The 16169-nt window shown below is 48.4% G+C and overlaps 2 protein-coding genes across 4 annotated transcripts in view; one reads left to right on the forward strand and one right to left on the reverse strand.

Annotated features, from left to right (window-relative positions):
- LOC106574449 (cytoplasmic protein NCK2) overlaps positions 1-8302 on the forward strand; it is a 62271-nt gene extending 53969 nt beyond the window's left edge. For all 3 annotated transcript variants that reach the window (XM_014150346.2, XM_014150347.2, XM_014150348.2), the window contains exons 3-4: positions 5943-6697; positions 6979-8302. In XM_014150346.2, coding sequence (XP_014005821.1) covers positions 5943-6697; positions 6979-7173 — 950 coding nt within the window. In that variant the 3' untranslated portion in view covers positions 7174-8302. The remainder of the gene's footprint in view (positions 1-5942; positions 6698-6978) is intronic.
- A 5989-nt stretch (positions 8303-14291) lies between these two features.
- On the reverse strand, positions 14292-15386 carry LOC123727720 (extensin-like). Its single transcript, XM_045696703.1, has one exon. It carries the CDS (start codon positions 15384-15386, stop codon positions 14292-14294), a length of 1095 nt encoding a protein of 364 aa, XP_045552659.1.
- Between the last annotated feature and the right edge of the window lie 783 nt (positions 15387-16169).

Below are 16169 nucleotides of genomic sequence, written 5' to 3' on the forward strand. Positions count from 1 at the left end.
TGAGGGCCCAGTTGAAGGGGTGGCTTGGTGAGGGCCCAGTTGAAGGGGTGGCTTGGTGAGGGCCCAGTTGAATGGATGGCTTGGTGAGGGCCCAGTTGAATGGATGGCTTGGTGAGGGCCCAGTTGAATGGATGGCTTGGTGAGGGCCCAGTTGAATGGATGGCTTGGTAAGGGCCCAGTTGAATGGGTGGCTTGGTGAGGGCCCAGTTGAATGGGTGGCTTGGTGAGGGCCCAGTTGAATGGGTGGCTTGGTGAGGGCCCAGTTGAATGGGTGGCTTGGTGAGGGCCCAGTTGAAGGGGTGGCTTGGTGAGGGCCCAGTTGAAGGGGTGGCTTGGTGAGGGCCCAGTTGAAGGGGTGGCTTGGTGAGGGCCCAGTTGAAGGGGTGGCTTGGTGAGGGCCCAGTTGAAGGGGTGGCTTGGTGAGGGCCCAGTTGAAGGGGTGGCTTGGTGAGGGCCCAGTTGAAGGGGTGGCTTGGTGAGGGCCCAGTTGAAGGGGTGGCTTGGTGAGGGCCCAGTTGAAGGGGTGGCTTGGTGAGGGCCCAGTTGAAGGGGTGGCTTGGTGACGGCCCAGTTGAATGGGTGGCTTGGTGACGGCCCAGTTGAAGGGGTGGCTTGGTGAGGGCCCAGTTGAAGGGGTGGCTTGGTGAGGGCCCAGTTGAAGGGGTGGCTTGGTGAGGGCCCAGTTGAAGGGGTGGCTTGGTGAGGGCCCAGTTGAAGGGGTGGCTTGGTGAGGGCCCAGTTGAAGGGGTGGCTTGGTGAGGGCCCAGTTGAAGGGGTGGCTTGGTGAGGGCCCAGTTGAAGGGGTGGCTTGGTGAGGGCCCAGTTGAAGGGGTGGCTTGGTGAGGGCCCAGTTGAAGGGGTGGCTTGGTGAGGGCCCAGTTGAAGGGGTGGCTTGGTGAGGGCCCAGTTGAAGGGGTGGCTTGGTGAGGGCCCAGTTGAAGGGGTGGCTTGGTGACGGCCCAGTTGAAGGGGTGGCTTGGTGAGGGCCCAGTTGATCGGGGTAGCCACACTTTTTTTTTTATTATTATTATTCAGAAATTTTATCCCCAATTTCGATCTTGTCTCATTGCCACAACTCCAACGGTCTCTGGAGGTGAAGGTCGAGTCATTCGTCCTCCGAAACATGAACCGCCAAACCGCGCTGCTTAACCCGGAAGCCAGCCGCACCAATGTATCAGACGAAACATCGTTCACCTGACGACCGAGGTCGGCGTGCAGGCGTCCGGCCTGCCACAAGGAGTCGCTAGAGCGCGATGAGCAAAGTAAAGCCCCACCCCCCCAACCCAGACGACGCTGGGCCAATTGTGCTTTAGGTTCTCAAGGCACTTCCTCACGATTTATGCCTACTTATTTTTTGATTATCTTTCATGTTCCCATTAGCGCTTGTTGTTGTCTAATTAGTGTTGTCACTGTCATCGCAGCGTTGCTTAGTGGGGGCGACTGTGAGTTAGTGTGTCGTTACCGTTGTGGTGTGTAAGCGCAGCACAGAGGGCCTCGTTTGTTGTTGCATGCTGCAGAGGAATGAGCATGAAAGTCATGGACCAGCTGTCAGAGCTTGCTGAGGAAGGAAGGTATATGTGCGTATCATCTCTTAGAAAAGTTGTGTGTGTGTGTGTGTGTAAATGCTAATCTCCCTGCCTGCCTGCCGCTTGCTCGACAACCCCTTGAAATGGCATCGGCCCTACCGTGTAAAACAACGGCCCAGTACTCTCCAATATGTAAAACCAATGTTAGCCTTTTTCCTTTACATCTGTGAAAGCTATAAATAGTGGCGGTGCCTCCTCCTCACAGTTTATGTGAGGGGTGGAATGGCTTGTTGATGGGGAATAGTTGTGACAGGGGCTAAGTGATGGTATTTCACCATCCTCCGTTCCCCCGCTCCCCTCACCTCTCAAGGTCATTGTTTCCCAAATCGCTCACTTTTTTCCCCCACCCCCCAGGCTGAAACAGAAGCAGCTTCTTATCGCCGTTTTCCCTGTGACGCTGCCACTGGTCTTTTTGTGTCATGATGGAGGCTGATTTCATGGAGACGAGGGCTGTCTTCTCGTCATTTTAACTCTGAGGGTGTATTATTGCCTTCCTCACCATCTTAAATAAGCATGCCCAACTCAAAAAATGTAGAACTAGGAATCGATATAGTCCTTGGTTCACTCCAGACCTGTCTGCCCTTGACCAGCACAAAAACATCCTGTGGCGTTCTGCATTAGCATCGAATAGCCCCCGTGATATGCAACTTTTCAGGGAAGTTAGGAACAAATATACACAGGTAGTTAGGAAAGCTAAGGCTAGCTTTTTCAAACAGAAATTTGCATCCTGCAGTACTAACTCAAAAAAGTTCTGGGACACTGTAAAGTCCATGGAGAATAAGAGCAGCTGCCCACTGCTCTGAGGCTAGGAAACACTGTTACCACCGATAAATCCACTATAATTGAGAATTTCAATAAGCATTTCTCTACGGCTGGCCATGCTTTCCACCTGGCTACCCCTACCCCGGTCAACTGCCCAAAACCCTCTACAGTAACCCGCCAAAGCCCCCACCATTTCTCCTTCACCCAAATCCAGATAACTGATGTTCTGAAAGAGCTGCAAAATCTGGACCCATACAAATCAGCCGGGCTAGACAATCTGGACCCTCTCTTTCTAAAATGATCTGCCGAAATTGTTGCAACCCCTATTACTAGCCTGTTCAACCTCTCTTTCGTATCGTCTGAGATTCCCAAAGATTGGAAAGCTGCCGCGGTCATCCCTCTTCAAAGGGGGAGACACTCTAGACCCAAACTGCTACAGACCTATATCTATCCTACCCTGTCTTTCTAAGGTCTTCAAAAGCCGAGTTAACAAACAGATTACCGACCATTTCGAATCCCACTGTACCTTCTCCGCTATGCAATCTGGTTTCAGAGCTGGTCATGGGTGCACCTCAGCCACGCTCAAGGTCCTAAACGACATCATAACCGGCATCGATAAGAGACATTACTGTGCAGCCGTATTCATCGACCTGGCCAAGGCTTTCGACTCTGTTAATCACCACATTCTTATTGGCAGACTCGACAGCCTTGGTTTCTCAAATGATTGCCTCGCCTGGTTTACCAACTAGTTCTCTGATAGAGTTCAGTGTGTCAAATTGGAGGGCCTGTTGTCTGGACCTCTGGCAGTCTCTATGGGGGTGCCACAGGGTTCAATTCTCGGGCCGACTCTCTTCTCTGTATACATCAATGATGTTGCTCTTGCGTGTGTGTAAATGCTAATTCTCTGATCCACCTCTACGCAGATGACACCATTCTGTATACTTCTGGCCCCTCTTTGGACACTGTGTTAACTAACCTCCAGACGAGCTTCAATGCCATACAACTCTCCTTCCGTAGCCTCCAACTGCTCTTAAACGCAGGTAAAACTAAATGCATGCTATTCAATCGATCACTGCCCACACCTGCCTGCCCGTCCAGCATCACTACTCTGGACGGCTCTGACTTAGAATACGTGGACAACTACAAATACCTGGGTGTCTGGTTAAACTGTAAACTCTCCTTCCAGACTCACATTAAGCATCTCCAATCCAAAATTAAATCTAGAATCGGCTTCCTATTACGCAACAAAGCATCCTTCACTCATGCTGCCAAACATACCACCGTAAAACTGACTATCCTACCGATCCTCGACTTCGGTGATGTCATCTATAAAATAGCCTCCAACACTCTACTCAACAAACTGGATGCAGTCTATCACAGTGCCATCCGTTTTGTCACCAAAACCCCATATACTACCCACCATTACGACCGGTACGCTCTCGTTGGTTGGCCCTCGCTTCATACTCGTCTCCAAATCCACTGGCTCCAGGTCATCTACAAGCCCCGCCTTATCTCAGCTCACTGGTCACCATAGCAGCACCCACTCGTAGCATGCGCTCCAGCAGGTATATCTCACTGGTCACCCCCAAAGCCAATTCCTCCTTTGGCCGCCTTTCCTTCCAGTTCTCTGCTGCCAATGACTGGAACGAAATGCAAAAATCTCTGAAGCTGGAGACTCATATCTCCCTCACTAGCTTTAAGCACCAGCTGTCAGAGCAGCTCACAGATCACTGCACCTGTACATAGCCCATCTGTAAACAGCCTATCTATCTACCTACCTCATCCCCATACTGTATTTATTTATTTATCTTGCTCCTTTGCACCCCAGTATATCTACTTGCACATTCATCTTCTGCACATCTATCATTCCAGTGTTTAATTGCTATATTGTAATTACTTCGCCACCATGGCCTATTTGTCTTAACTTACCTCATATCCCATCACTGTATATAGACTTTTTGTTTTCTTTTGTTCTACTGTATTATTGACTGTATGTTTTGTTTATTCCATGTGTAACTTGTTGTATGTGTCGAATTGCTTTGCTTTATCTTGGCCAGGTCGCAGTTGCAAATGAGAACTTGTTCTCAACTTGCCTACCTGGTTAAATAAAGGCGTATTCAGTGAGTGACATATGTATTTTGACATAACTGGTTCGGTCTAAGATATGCTCTTTTCATGAGGGTAGTACTATTATGGGAGACCGAGAGGTCTATGATTTAATCATGTTTTTTAGGTCCCACCGGCTTTGTGTCATGGTGTTATCTGTGTTGTGTGTAACTGGGCACGTGTAAGCGATGTGATGAGCAGGTGTGTTTGTCATTGTGAGATGAGTTCCACATTTGAATAAAAGTGTTTGTGTGTGTGTGTGCTGGCTGCGTCCTGCTTATTACAAACCCGTGTGCAGCCCATCTCATCTCAGGTTTGCGCGCTCTTGTAAGGCTGCTAAGAACAGGGTGTTGCTGTACACTCAAAACAAACAGCCTCCCTGGTTGGCTGCGTGCTCCGTCGGAGCAGAAGGCCTGTTAAGCCTCAAGAACACAGAAGGTCAGAAAGCCGCCTTGTTTCATGCATGAGATTGGGTGGGGTGGAGGAGGAGGGGGGGGGTGGAGGAAAGGGGTTGTTGGTGACCTTTCGGAGTGCTCCCCTACCTGGCTGTGAGGGAGTGGCTGAGAGGGTTGAGGTTAATTCTCTCTGACACAAGGCTTTAAGCGGCAATGATCCTCTTCCTTCTGCTTGCATGAGTGATTCTCTATATTGTCTTAAATAGATGTGCCAATGTTCAGAGGGAGTTCGAGGGATTGAGAGTCTGAAGTGAAAGGAGGAGCCTAATTTCACGAGAGTAGTTTACAGTGGGGGACCGATTTTGGGGGGGGTTGTTGTTGAACGAGGTTAAAGGTCAATATTTTCCAGCAAGAGAGCCAACCGAACACGCCATATGTAGTGTCCCAAATGGCACCCTATTCCCTACATAGTGCACTACTTCTGACCAGAGCCCTGTGTAGGGAATAGGGTGCAATTTGGGATGCAGAACTTGTCCACCCTCCCGACCACCTCGGTGTCATCCGATCTGCGTTTCCTGTCTCCTAAACGGCCTTCCTGCTCAGTGGTCTGGTCAGTAGCTGCCTGAGAGGAATTAACATCGCCTATCATTACCCAGACCCCCTACCCCCCCCCCCCCCGTCTCTCCTCTGGCCTTACCTCCAGTTTCCTTCCAGCACTAATTACCCAGAACCCCTCACTCCCCCCTATCTGAAGTGTTTACCTCCCTCCCTGGCTGCAGCCTCAAAGAGAAGTGGTGACCTCCTAACCCCGGACCGTTCTCTACCAGCAGTACTAGGAGCTAATTAGCTCAGCTTGCTGCTGCACTTCACTTGAAGGCTGTTTTTGGAGTAGCGTAGCTGCCTACTCAATCTCAATGACCACGTAGGGCTTTCTGTTTGGAGCCATTTTCACCTCAGGACTTTTAACCTAATATGTTGAGGGACTTATTACTATATTATTCTGCTCTGTTGTGGAACTACTGCGGTGATCTTCAATTTGTGGTATAAATATTTGTCTATTGTACTAAGTTATTTCTCTGCCTCTCCCTCTAAGGCCTGGGGAAGACAAAGAGGAAGACGAGTGCCCGCGATGCCTCGCCAACGCCCAGCACGGACGCAGAGTACCCATCCAATGGCGGCGGAGGTAGCAGCGCCGAGCGTATCTACGACCTCAGCATCCCAGCCCTGGTCAAGTTCGCCTACACGGCGGAGCGGGAAGACGAGCTGACACTGGTGAAGGGGTCAAGGGTCATTGTCATGGAGAAGTGTAGCGACGGCTGGTGGCGAGGGAGTTCTGAAGGTCGGGTAGGCTGGTTCCCCTCTAACTATGTCCTGGAGGAGGGGGAGGAGGAGGCCGTCTCGGGGGACCTAAGCGGAGGTTACCCAGGACAGGGGGCAGGGTCGGGAGGGGTGACCAACGGGACCATCAGGGCACTCCACACTGTTCAGACACTGTACCCCTTCAGCTCTGTGACCGACGAGGAGCTGAACTTTGAAAAGGGCGAGGTGATGGAGGTGCTGGAGAAACCGGAGAACGACCCTGAGTGGTGGCGGTGTCGGAACGCCCGTGGACAGGTGGGCCTGGTGCCAAAGAACTATGTGGTTATCCTTAGCGACGATCCGGCCCCCGGGGGTGGGATGGGCTCGGGCCCCCACCCGCCCCACATCAACTACACAGGGCCGGCCCGCGTGGGAAAGTTTGCCGGGAAGGACTGGTACTATGGGGGAGTGACCAGGCATCAGGCAGAGTGTGCGCTCAACGAGAGAGGAGGTCAGGGAGACTTCCTGGTCAGAGACAGCGAATCATCGGTGAGTGGTCGATAGAGTATTGTGATTGGTGGAAATGGGGGGAGAACAGTTGATTTTTGTGTCTCAGATTATTTATATAATAATGTACTCTATGGTTTACGATAGCTTTATCATACTGTATTTTGAGCTGTTTTTATTGGTAAAGCTGTCTTGAAGGCAAATCGTACATTATTCAGTGGGATGGGTGGACTTTACAGTATAACTAAGGCCCCCTCTAGTGGCTTAAGAATTAAACTCCATGGCACTAATCATCCGTGCTTATCTCTCGCTCTCTCTCCCAGCCCAGTGATTTCTCCGTGTCCCTCAAGGCGATGGGAAAGAACAAGCATTTCAAGGTTGCGCTGGCGGACGGCGTCTACTGTATCGGCCAGAGACGCTTCAGCAGCATGGACGAACTGGTGGAGCACTACAAGAAAGCCCCGATCTTCACCAGCGAACATGGAGACAAACTCTACCTGGTCAAACCGCTGCTGTGACCACACACAAATGCGTTCATACATTTGCATACACACACACACACACACACACTCTGGACCCCGGTGCTCGGCCTGGCCTAACAACAAGCCTTACTACTGGACTTGCCACTGACTGATTGAGCGCAGCAATATCCACAGGTCTGCCCATGCCCCTTCAATACAGGAGCTAACAGTCACCATAAACTCAACAGAAAACAGAGAGAGACTCAAATGGTACATGTTGGCCACCGTAGATCAGATTCCTTTCAGAATAATGACAGTGAGTCCTGTCCAGAAGTGTCCAGAGAACAGCTTCAGTAAGGGACCGTCTGTAAGCACCCGCTCTTTGCCTTGGCTGACAACTCCATCTCCTAGTATAGCCCTGCCGGTGCCTCTAGGTTTTTGGAGTGAGCACTGATGGGGATTTACAGTCAATGGTTCCTTCACAACAGCTACATACACTATGAAAGTGAATATTTCATGTGTTGACCGTGACATCACATTATCACTGGAGACCTTTGATTTTGGGGAAAGACAAACGGGAGGAGAGAAACAGCTCTTCTCTTTTTGCGTGTCTCCAGCAGGTCTTGTTGCTTTGTCTGTCGTTATCGAGTGAACCGTCCCTTGCAGGAAGTAGTATTACCATTTCCATAAAGACTGTTGTACCAGAAAGAAAGGCACCACAAATGGTACTGTTCTGTATTTACCAGGTAATGAAAGGACGCCCTCTGTAGGTGTAATGTGGAATGGACACTGTCAGGAAGCTGGGCGTTGAATGTCTGTGGATGTATACCGGCGACCATGTGCCACACCCTCATACTGCTCAAATGTGCCCCTAACGTTCTCTTCCAATCCACCGCTTTCCTCAGCGTCCGAGTGAAAACGTCGCTGACCGAGAATGGAGATTCAAGAGCGATAGGAAAACGTCTGTTCAAAATTTGTTTCCTTTTTAAAAATGAAAAACTATGTCTTAATGTTACTGAGCACTGTTATTTAAATCTTGTTTTCAGCTGTGTATGTATATTTAAAAAGAAGAATAAGGTGAATATTATATGTATTTAGATGCAGCTAAAAGGTACTGTACTCCAAGACGGTGTGGTGACTGAGGATTTGAAATACTTTTGTTCAATTAAAAGTTTTGCTGAAATAAGCTTTCTGGTTGCACATTTGTCTGCAGTGTGTCATTTTATTCCCTTTCACCTTTTTAAAAGATTGTTCAATTAGAATACATTCAAATTGCATTTCTGTATTTACCATTTTCTACCAACAGATGGCAATATTACTGCAGGTAGGATTTCATCATTTCAGGACCTGAAGGCCCATCCTGATGCAAGAGCTTAGGTAACCACAAAAGTGCTTGCTTCCTTTCCGTCTTATCAGAACGTTTGGAATGCCTCTCCTTAATCCTGATACGGCATGAGATCTGGTTTGTCTCCAAATATGGTTTGTCCCAAATGGCACTGTATGGGCCCTGGGCAAAAGTAGTGGACTATTTAGGTAATAGGATGTCATTTGGGAAGCAGACACTGCTTCTGATACCTTACAACCTAACCCATGGTAGCCATGTTGTCTCTTGCCGAGACGTAATGCTCCTGAACAACTCCTCAGGGACAAACGGAGGTAAATGTGGACTGTATTTGAGGCCTCCATTGTGGTCGTCTGTGGTTGAGACAGTGTAGAAGTACATAAAGCGGAGCCAAGAGAGAACGTAATCCTTGGCTCTAAGTTACAGTATGTGAAAGACCATGTAGTGTTTGTATAGTTTGTTTTTTCTAATAATATAATGTATGCCATTTAGCAGACGCTTTTATCCGACGTCACACATGCATACATTTTCTTTATGGGGGTTACAAAATCAATGTAGGTTATGAGCTTTTGTCACTTTTAAGATCAAGATGTGCAGGTATTGATCGAACGTTTTACTGTACATGAAAGAATGATTGGTAATTGTGTTTTATTAAATTAATGGACGAATTTAACTGACAAATACTATTTCCTGCAACAGTACTTGATTGCCATACTCGGGAACATAAACAATGGTAAGTTATCTAGGCGGGTACAATTTGTCTGCATCGGACCTAGTTGGTGAGGGGTAAGAGAGTGTTGACATTTCCCTCCTCCGTCTCCCCCTTCGTCCACAAAGGAAGCCTTTCAGTCCGTTGACATGCCTGCTTCAGGTGTGAGAAGTGGAGACCCGGGTAGGAAAGAGAGGGCGGTTGGTTCGGAGGTAAGATATGGCATGTTGGATCTGAAGTGTGAAGGACCAACATATCCTGGACAGCTCTGTTTACTGTATCTGTCCTCTCATCCAGGGTCTGGGTATATCTGAACATACACACACGCCCAGAGCAAGAGGACCAAGAGCCCAGATCCAGCACCAGATACCTGTATCAGTGGAAATGAAGATTGTTTATTGATTTTGTTTTGGGTGACTTATCTTGTTACTGAGGAAAATGCCAACATTGCACCTGCTGCAAAATCCTGAAATGTACCTTCAAAATGTTAAATGTAGCTCTTAGTCTTCTTACTTGATTCAAACCACCTTTGTTGTGTTCTTCTGTTGTTCTCTGACACAACTCTTCTCGCCAAGAGAAACCTTAAGATGTTACAGAACAAGCAAAACTCTGTGGGGGGTAAACGCTGTGACAATATCTCACAGTTTGTGGTTGTGTTTCTGTCTTCGTGCGGCCTACCACAGTGCAAAAGCATGCCTCGTCTTTGTGTCTCAATGCTGCTCTGGGTCGTCCTGCTGGCTCTCCTCTCTCTAATAGGTAAGTCAGCCTGTTTAGCACTCCACAGAGGTGAGAGCCTGAAGGCATCCAAAAGGTCCCGGTGAGCACAAGACATCTCTTCAACGTCATTGTAACCTATTTTGCGCATAAGGGTAGTATTGGATTGTGAAGTGTACTCGGATGAAACTCAAGTCTGAAGTGGTGGCGGCCTCCTCTCTTCAGTTCATCTCTCCAATATCTCTGTGGGCTGATGTGAAAGAACTGAGAAAGAGAAAAGTTCACTACCTCTCTACTGGGTTCTCAGCTCTTTGTGCTGTAGATGGATAAGAGGAGATGGAGAGAGGAATCCTCCACTATTGAGATGTTGAACGTTACATCTGAATGAGACTGTTATTGGCCTGCTGTTGTCTCTTACTCCAGTCTGGAGCAACTCTCAGAAACCGTCAACTGGAACTAATTACATTGGAGATGCAGCCAGCCAGACAGTCAGTCAGTTTGTTTCCCCTGAGGGAATGTTGTCCATTAGTTCACTAGGAATGTAACCTTCCGACATTTCTACAGTCAACAGCAACACATAAGACAGGTATTGATTATAGTCTTTTTACTGGGTTCTGTCTCGATGCACCAAATATGAAGTTTAGTACTCAACATATCTCTTTACATTGTTTACAGTCACACATTTTTCTGTCAACCTGGATTTTATTGTGGAATATGAGGAAGGTTTTTCTTTCAAATGAAACGGATGCCCTCCTATGATATACAGTGTTCTTTGTATTGGTATAAGGACAGTTGGTACCATTTCTTCAACACACCACAATACTGTATATTTAATTGAAAAGAGCTTCTTCCTGCGTGCCTTGACTACATAATGCATGTGCAGTTTTGGCTATTCAGAGACATAGAGCTTTTGTCACAACATCACTCCGAGATATTTGATTGAGTGGAAATTACGTTTTTTTATTTTTATGAAAAGCATCTGGTTGTGGGTTATGTGGGTCAGAATAGACAAGTCATAGTTCATTCCCTTCTTTCGCGTTCTCTCTCCCTCTTTTGTTTTCATTGAGACCGTAGAAGTATCACACTGTGTGCCTACCGTGCTCAGCTCTCTCTAGTCTCTGTTGACCAAGCTGAGCGTTTATCTTTCCCCTCCTCTATGTATCCTCCCAGACCTGGGTCCAAATACTATTCAACATTTTTCGAATACGTTTAGCGTTTGCTTCGGTCTGCCTGGAGTGCCAGATGGGCAGGGTTTGTATTTTTCCGACTATTCTATCGGTTCTATTGTGCCAGGCAAGCTCAATCAAGCCCAGATAAAGTATGTTGAAATGTATTGAAATAGTAGTTGTACCCAGGTCTCTGTTTCTACACTGGCCTTTACTTCCTTCTTCATTGATCTGCTGCGACCTTCCCATCCTCTGAGGAGATTTAATAAAGGCTGTGAATGTCTGAAAGTCAGAGCAGTCCAGGGCCAGGCGCGGCACTTAGCAGTCAGTCAGCCACTCCATATCCTCTTCATCCCCTGTTTTCCACCTCACTCCCCCCGTCTCTCTCTCTGTCTGCAACACCCCCGTCTGTTAATCTGCTGCTGCCTGCCCAGCGTGTTGGGCAATGTCAGAGATAGAGACAAAGATGGAGGGGGGGAGTTGATAGACAGAGATTTTTTTTAAAAAGCACTCGTCAATCCTAGTGAGAAAGAGAGATTGGTACAATAAAATCCACTTTAATACTGAGAACGCTAACTAGACTAATTCACTTTATCTCTGTTTTGTCACAAGTCACCTGTCAACAGAGCTGTGTGAGTCACCATGAAGACCCATAGGGTGCCTTCAGTCTGAGTAATTCTTGTCTTTTCTCCCTCTAACGCAGGGGCTGAGGAAACAGCAGGAGAAGAAGGCAAAGGTGAGTGTGTGTTACTGGGAGACTGGGTAACCAGGGGTTACCAAGATGGGGCTGGAATCAATCAAACCAGCCCTAGCCATGTTGATTTCAATATTTTGAGTTGTGCAGCTATAGCTTGAAGACATACACTGAGTGAACAAAACTTTAAGAACACCTGCTCTTTCCATGACATAGATGACCAGGTGAATCCAGGTGAAAGCTATGATCCCTTATTGATGTCACTTGTTAAATCAGCGTAGATGAAGGGGAGGAGATGGGCTAAAGAAGTCTTGAGACAAATGAGACATAGCTGGATTGTCTATGTGTGCCATGCAAAGGGTGAACGGGCAAGACAAAAGGATATGGTAGTAGGTGTCAGGTGCACAGGTGTTAGTTGGTCAAGAACTGCAACGCTGCTGGGTTTTTCACGCTCAACAGTTTCCCGTGTGTATTAAGAATCGTTCACCCCTCGAAGGACATCCAGCCAACTTGACACAACTGTGGGAATCATTGGAGTCAACATGGGCCAGCATCCCTGTGGAACACCTTGTAGAGTCCATTCCCTGACGAATTGAGGCTGTTCTGAGGGCAAAAGGATGGGGGGGGGGTGCAACTAAATATTAGGAAGGTGTTGTTAATGTTTTGTACATTCAGTGTATATACACACACAGCAAGAGACGAGGAGAGAGGTAAGAGAAGACTTCCTTGGTGCCTCCACACTACACGATGGTGTTCCTTATCATATTCCTGTAGTCTCTCACTCACACCGTTGTTATGTTTGAGTTGGGAGCTTGTGGAGTGTTGTTGTCCTAGCCTGCTTCCCAAGCGTGGACCTGGCTCTCTCTCCCACCACCCCACAGTGAGAGGCCTATCTCTGGTCTTAGGGGACGTCCGGAGCCCCTCGCTCCAGACTGGTCTTTAATCAACCATAAGCCTGAGATGCTCAACGGGGGCTTTGGTTTCAATTCGAAGACAAGCCGTTTTTTACAAGGTATTTTATTGACTTTGGTTAAAGGAATGCGGCTTAAGCTCAGGTTGTAGTGAAGGGGTGACAGAGAGGTAAACACTGAGAAATGAACGAGGCTGTTATGGTTGGTGTAGCAGGGAGGCTGGGAAGTGGGAAAATTGCGGTGTAGATTTTCCCACTGGTGAGGCAGACCGCCCTTTAGCAAAGGTTCCGTACAGCGGTTCTATCACTGTCACAAACACACATGTATAATCAATAAATACAGATTGTGTATTGATTGTGTATTACACTGACAATAATGTATGTCGTAAACAGCTATCAATCCATGTCAAGTTGTGTCATGTGTCCAGTCTTAGTGAAGTGCAGTATCATTCACTCAGCCTCTGATTGGTTCCCTTTTGACGTCCTCTTCTCTTCTCGTGCTCTCATTGGTTTTTCAGCAGCAGGTGTGGGGCGTGAGAAGCGCAGCATGCCCAACTGGGCTCTGACCTCCTCTGACTTTTTCAGCTGGGTGGAGGCTCTGCGCGAGCACGCTGGTTATGAGAAGAATGAAGGCCTCTCCAGAACCTTCTGGGCTCACTTCCCCTCCGCCAGCCGCCTGGGCTATGAGCTGTCCGACCCTGATGAGGAGTGAGGAACCAGAACCACAACAACAACAACGATGTATATAAAAACTGGTGTAGGATCAGTTTTGCCTTTTTTAGATCCAAAAGAATAAGAGTATATGGACAGGGGGACCTGAGCCTAGATCAGAGTAGGAATGCTGATCTAGGATCAGGCCCCCCTGTCCATGTAATCTAATGAATTGTGATCTAAAATGAAAAACTGATCCTAGATCAGCACTCCTACTCTGAGACGATCCTACTCTTTATGATTACGGGACCAGAACTAGAACCAACATCTCTCTACTGCATGCAGGTAGTGTAAATGGTATATAGAGGCCTGCTCTACGTCCTCAGAGGACCCTGGAAAAGACATATATTGACTCGCACCTCTGCATGGAGGACATCTGATGCTCAGTACTGTATGTGTGATAGACAGAGAACACATGTTGACAGCAGATCAGGTCTCTCATACACTTGACTTTGCCCTGTTTTGTGTCCATGAACAATAAATCTGTATGCGTTCTGTGTGTGAAACTGCCTTTCTACGACCCAATTAAACTCCCAGGGCCCTGGAGCTTGACTTCTTGTGAATAGTCTGTTTCTTTAAACTTGTCTGGAACAGCCGTTGCATGCAAAGCTCTCCTCCCAAAAGATGTGCTTGGTGCACAAGTTCAAGTTGTTAAACAATTGATTCATGGAAAAGTACAATCGTGCAGCAGCTATCAACATGTTTGTCAGAATCCTGGCGTGCTTAAACCTACTGCTCGGGTCTAGTTTCCTGAAAACAGATTTTGTTTATTCTTGGACTAAAAATAACTTGCTTACTAGGCTTAATCCGTGTAATCGACCCTATGCAAATCCACATACCAGAGATGACTGTAACTTACTATTGAGTGATTCAAAGAGAAGTGATGTGGACGTGTTTTTGAATTCTCCAATAATGTATTTTTTTCCTCTTCATATCTGTGTGTTCTTTCCCCTGGCAGGCAGCAACTGCATGTCATGCTGGCTGAGAGAGATCAGAGAGGCAGTGAATATGACATGCCGTGTAGCGGTGGTAGGGCATAGGGCATGCTGTGTAGTGGCCTGTGGCATAGGGCATGCTGTGTAGTGGGTGGTGTAGGGCATAGGGCATGCTGTGTAGTGGCCTGTGGTGTAAGGCATAGGGCATGCTGTGTAGTGGCCTGTGGTGTAGGGCATAGGGCATGCTGTGTAGTGGCCTGTGGTGTAGGGCATAGGGCATGCTGTGTAGTGGCCTGTGGTGTAGGGCATAGGGCATGCTGTGTAGTGGCCTGTGGTGTAGGGCATAGGGCATGCTGTGTCGTAGGACATAGGGCATGCTGTGTAGTGGGTGGTGTAGGGCATAAGGCATGCTGTGTAGTGGGTGATGTAGGGCATAGGGCATGCTGTGTAGTGGGTGGTGTAGGGCATAGGGCATGCTGTGTAGTGGGTGGTGTAGGGCATAGGGCATGCTGTGTAGTGGGTGGTGTAGGGCATAGGGCATGCTGTGTAGTGGGTGGTGTAGGGCATAGGGCATGCTGTGTAGTGGGTGGTGTAGGGCATAGGGCATGCTGTGTAGTGGGTGGTGTAGGGCATAGGGCATGCTGTGTAGTGGCCGGTGGTGTAGGGCATGCTGTGTAGTGGCCGGTGGTGTAGGGCATGCTGTGTAGTGGCCGGTGGTGTAGGGCATAGGGCGTGCTGTGTAGTGGCCTGTGGTGTAGGGCATAGGGCGTGCTGTGTAGTGGCCTGTGGTGTAGGGCATAGGGCGTGCTGTGTAGTGGCCTGTGGTGTAGGGCATAGGGCGTGCTGTGTAGTGGCCTGTGGTGTAGGGCATAGGGCGTGCTGTGTAGTGGCCTGTGGTGTAGGGCATAGGGCGTGCTGTGTAGTGGCCTGTGGTGTAGGGCATGCTGTGTAGTGGCCTGTGGTGTAGGGCATAGGGCATGCTGTGTAGTGGCCTGTGGTGTAGGGCATAGGGCATGCTGTGTAGTGGCCTGTGGTGGCAGGGCATAGGGCATGCTGTGTTGTGTCCTGTGGTGGCAGGGCATAGGGCATGCTGTGTAGTGGCGTGCGGGATGTTCACGCAACATGGGGGGAAACTTTACCAGTAACACACACTTTAAAGAAGAAGCCCTCCCCCAGTTGCCATGGTAACAGATGGACGGAGGGGATAGGATAGGTGGATGTAGAGATGGTGTCAGGTTAAGATGGTGTAGTGTGTGTGTCATCCTCATAGATACACAGTACACCTAAACACTTATCTACGGCTGCCAGTTCTAAGAAATCACACACCAAAGGAGCACTGAGATGCTGTGTGTTATGTACACATCTCATGAAGCGTGACCTTTCTCCTATTTCTCAGAATCTACAAGGCTTAAGTGTTAGTTATTCCCCCAGTGAGAGAGGGAGAGATATTTTCGCCCATCTCTCTGACTTTTCTCTGAACCCTGTTTCACAGCAAAGACCAGGTCTGCGCTGAGTACAGGTGTTCCTTCCTCTCGCAGGAGCACAGTCAGGAATGCAGACTGATCCTTTCACTCTCAGGGTATGTGCCGGGCAAACCATTCAAACCCCAAGGTTAAGGTGTGTTCCATCCCAGTTTATAATGCTATTCACAGATTATCACATGCTAAGCACAAGGGGAATCTCCCCTGCGTGTATGTGCCTTACAGACAGAGGGATCTGTCGTGTGACTCCCATGCATGCCACAGCAGCTGAGATCTCTGTGTGTCTTGACTCTTAAGGAGGAGTCAGTCTGCACGCTGACAGATGTTTGCCGTATCGTCATGTCAGTTGGTGTAGCAGTGGCTCCCTGAAAGCCTAATCTACCATTAACTG

The sequence above is a fragment of the Salmo salar genome, chromosome ssa16, assembly GCF_905237065.1.
Source record: "Salmo salar chromosome ssa16, Ssal_v3.1, whole genome shotgun sequence".
In the NCBI taxonomy this organism is placed as follows: domain Eukaryota; kingdom Metazoa; phylum Chordata; class Actinopteri; order Salmoniformes; family Salmonidae; genus Salmo; species Salmo salar.

Excerpts from the sequence above, each read along its gene's own strand:
- LOC123727720 (XM_045696703.1), bottom strand. The coding sequence starts at position 15,386 with ATGCCCTATGCCCTGCCACCACAGGACACAACACAGCATGCCCTATGC.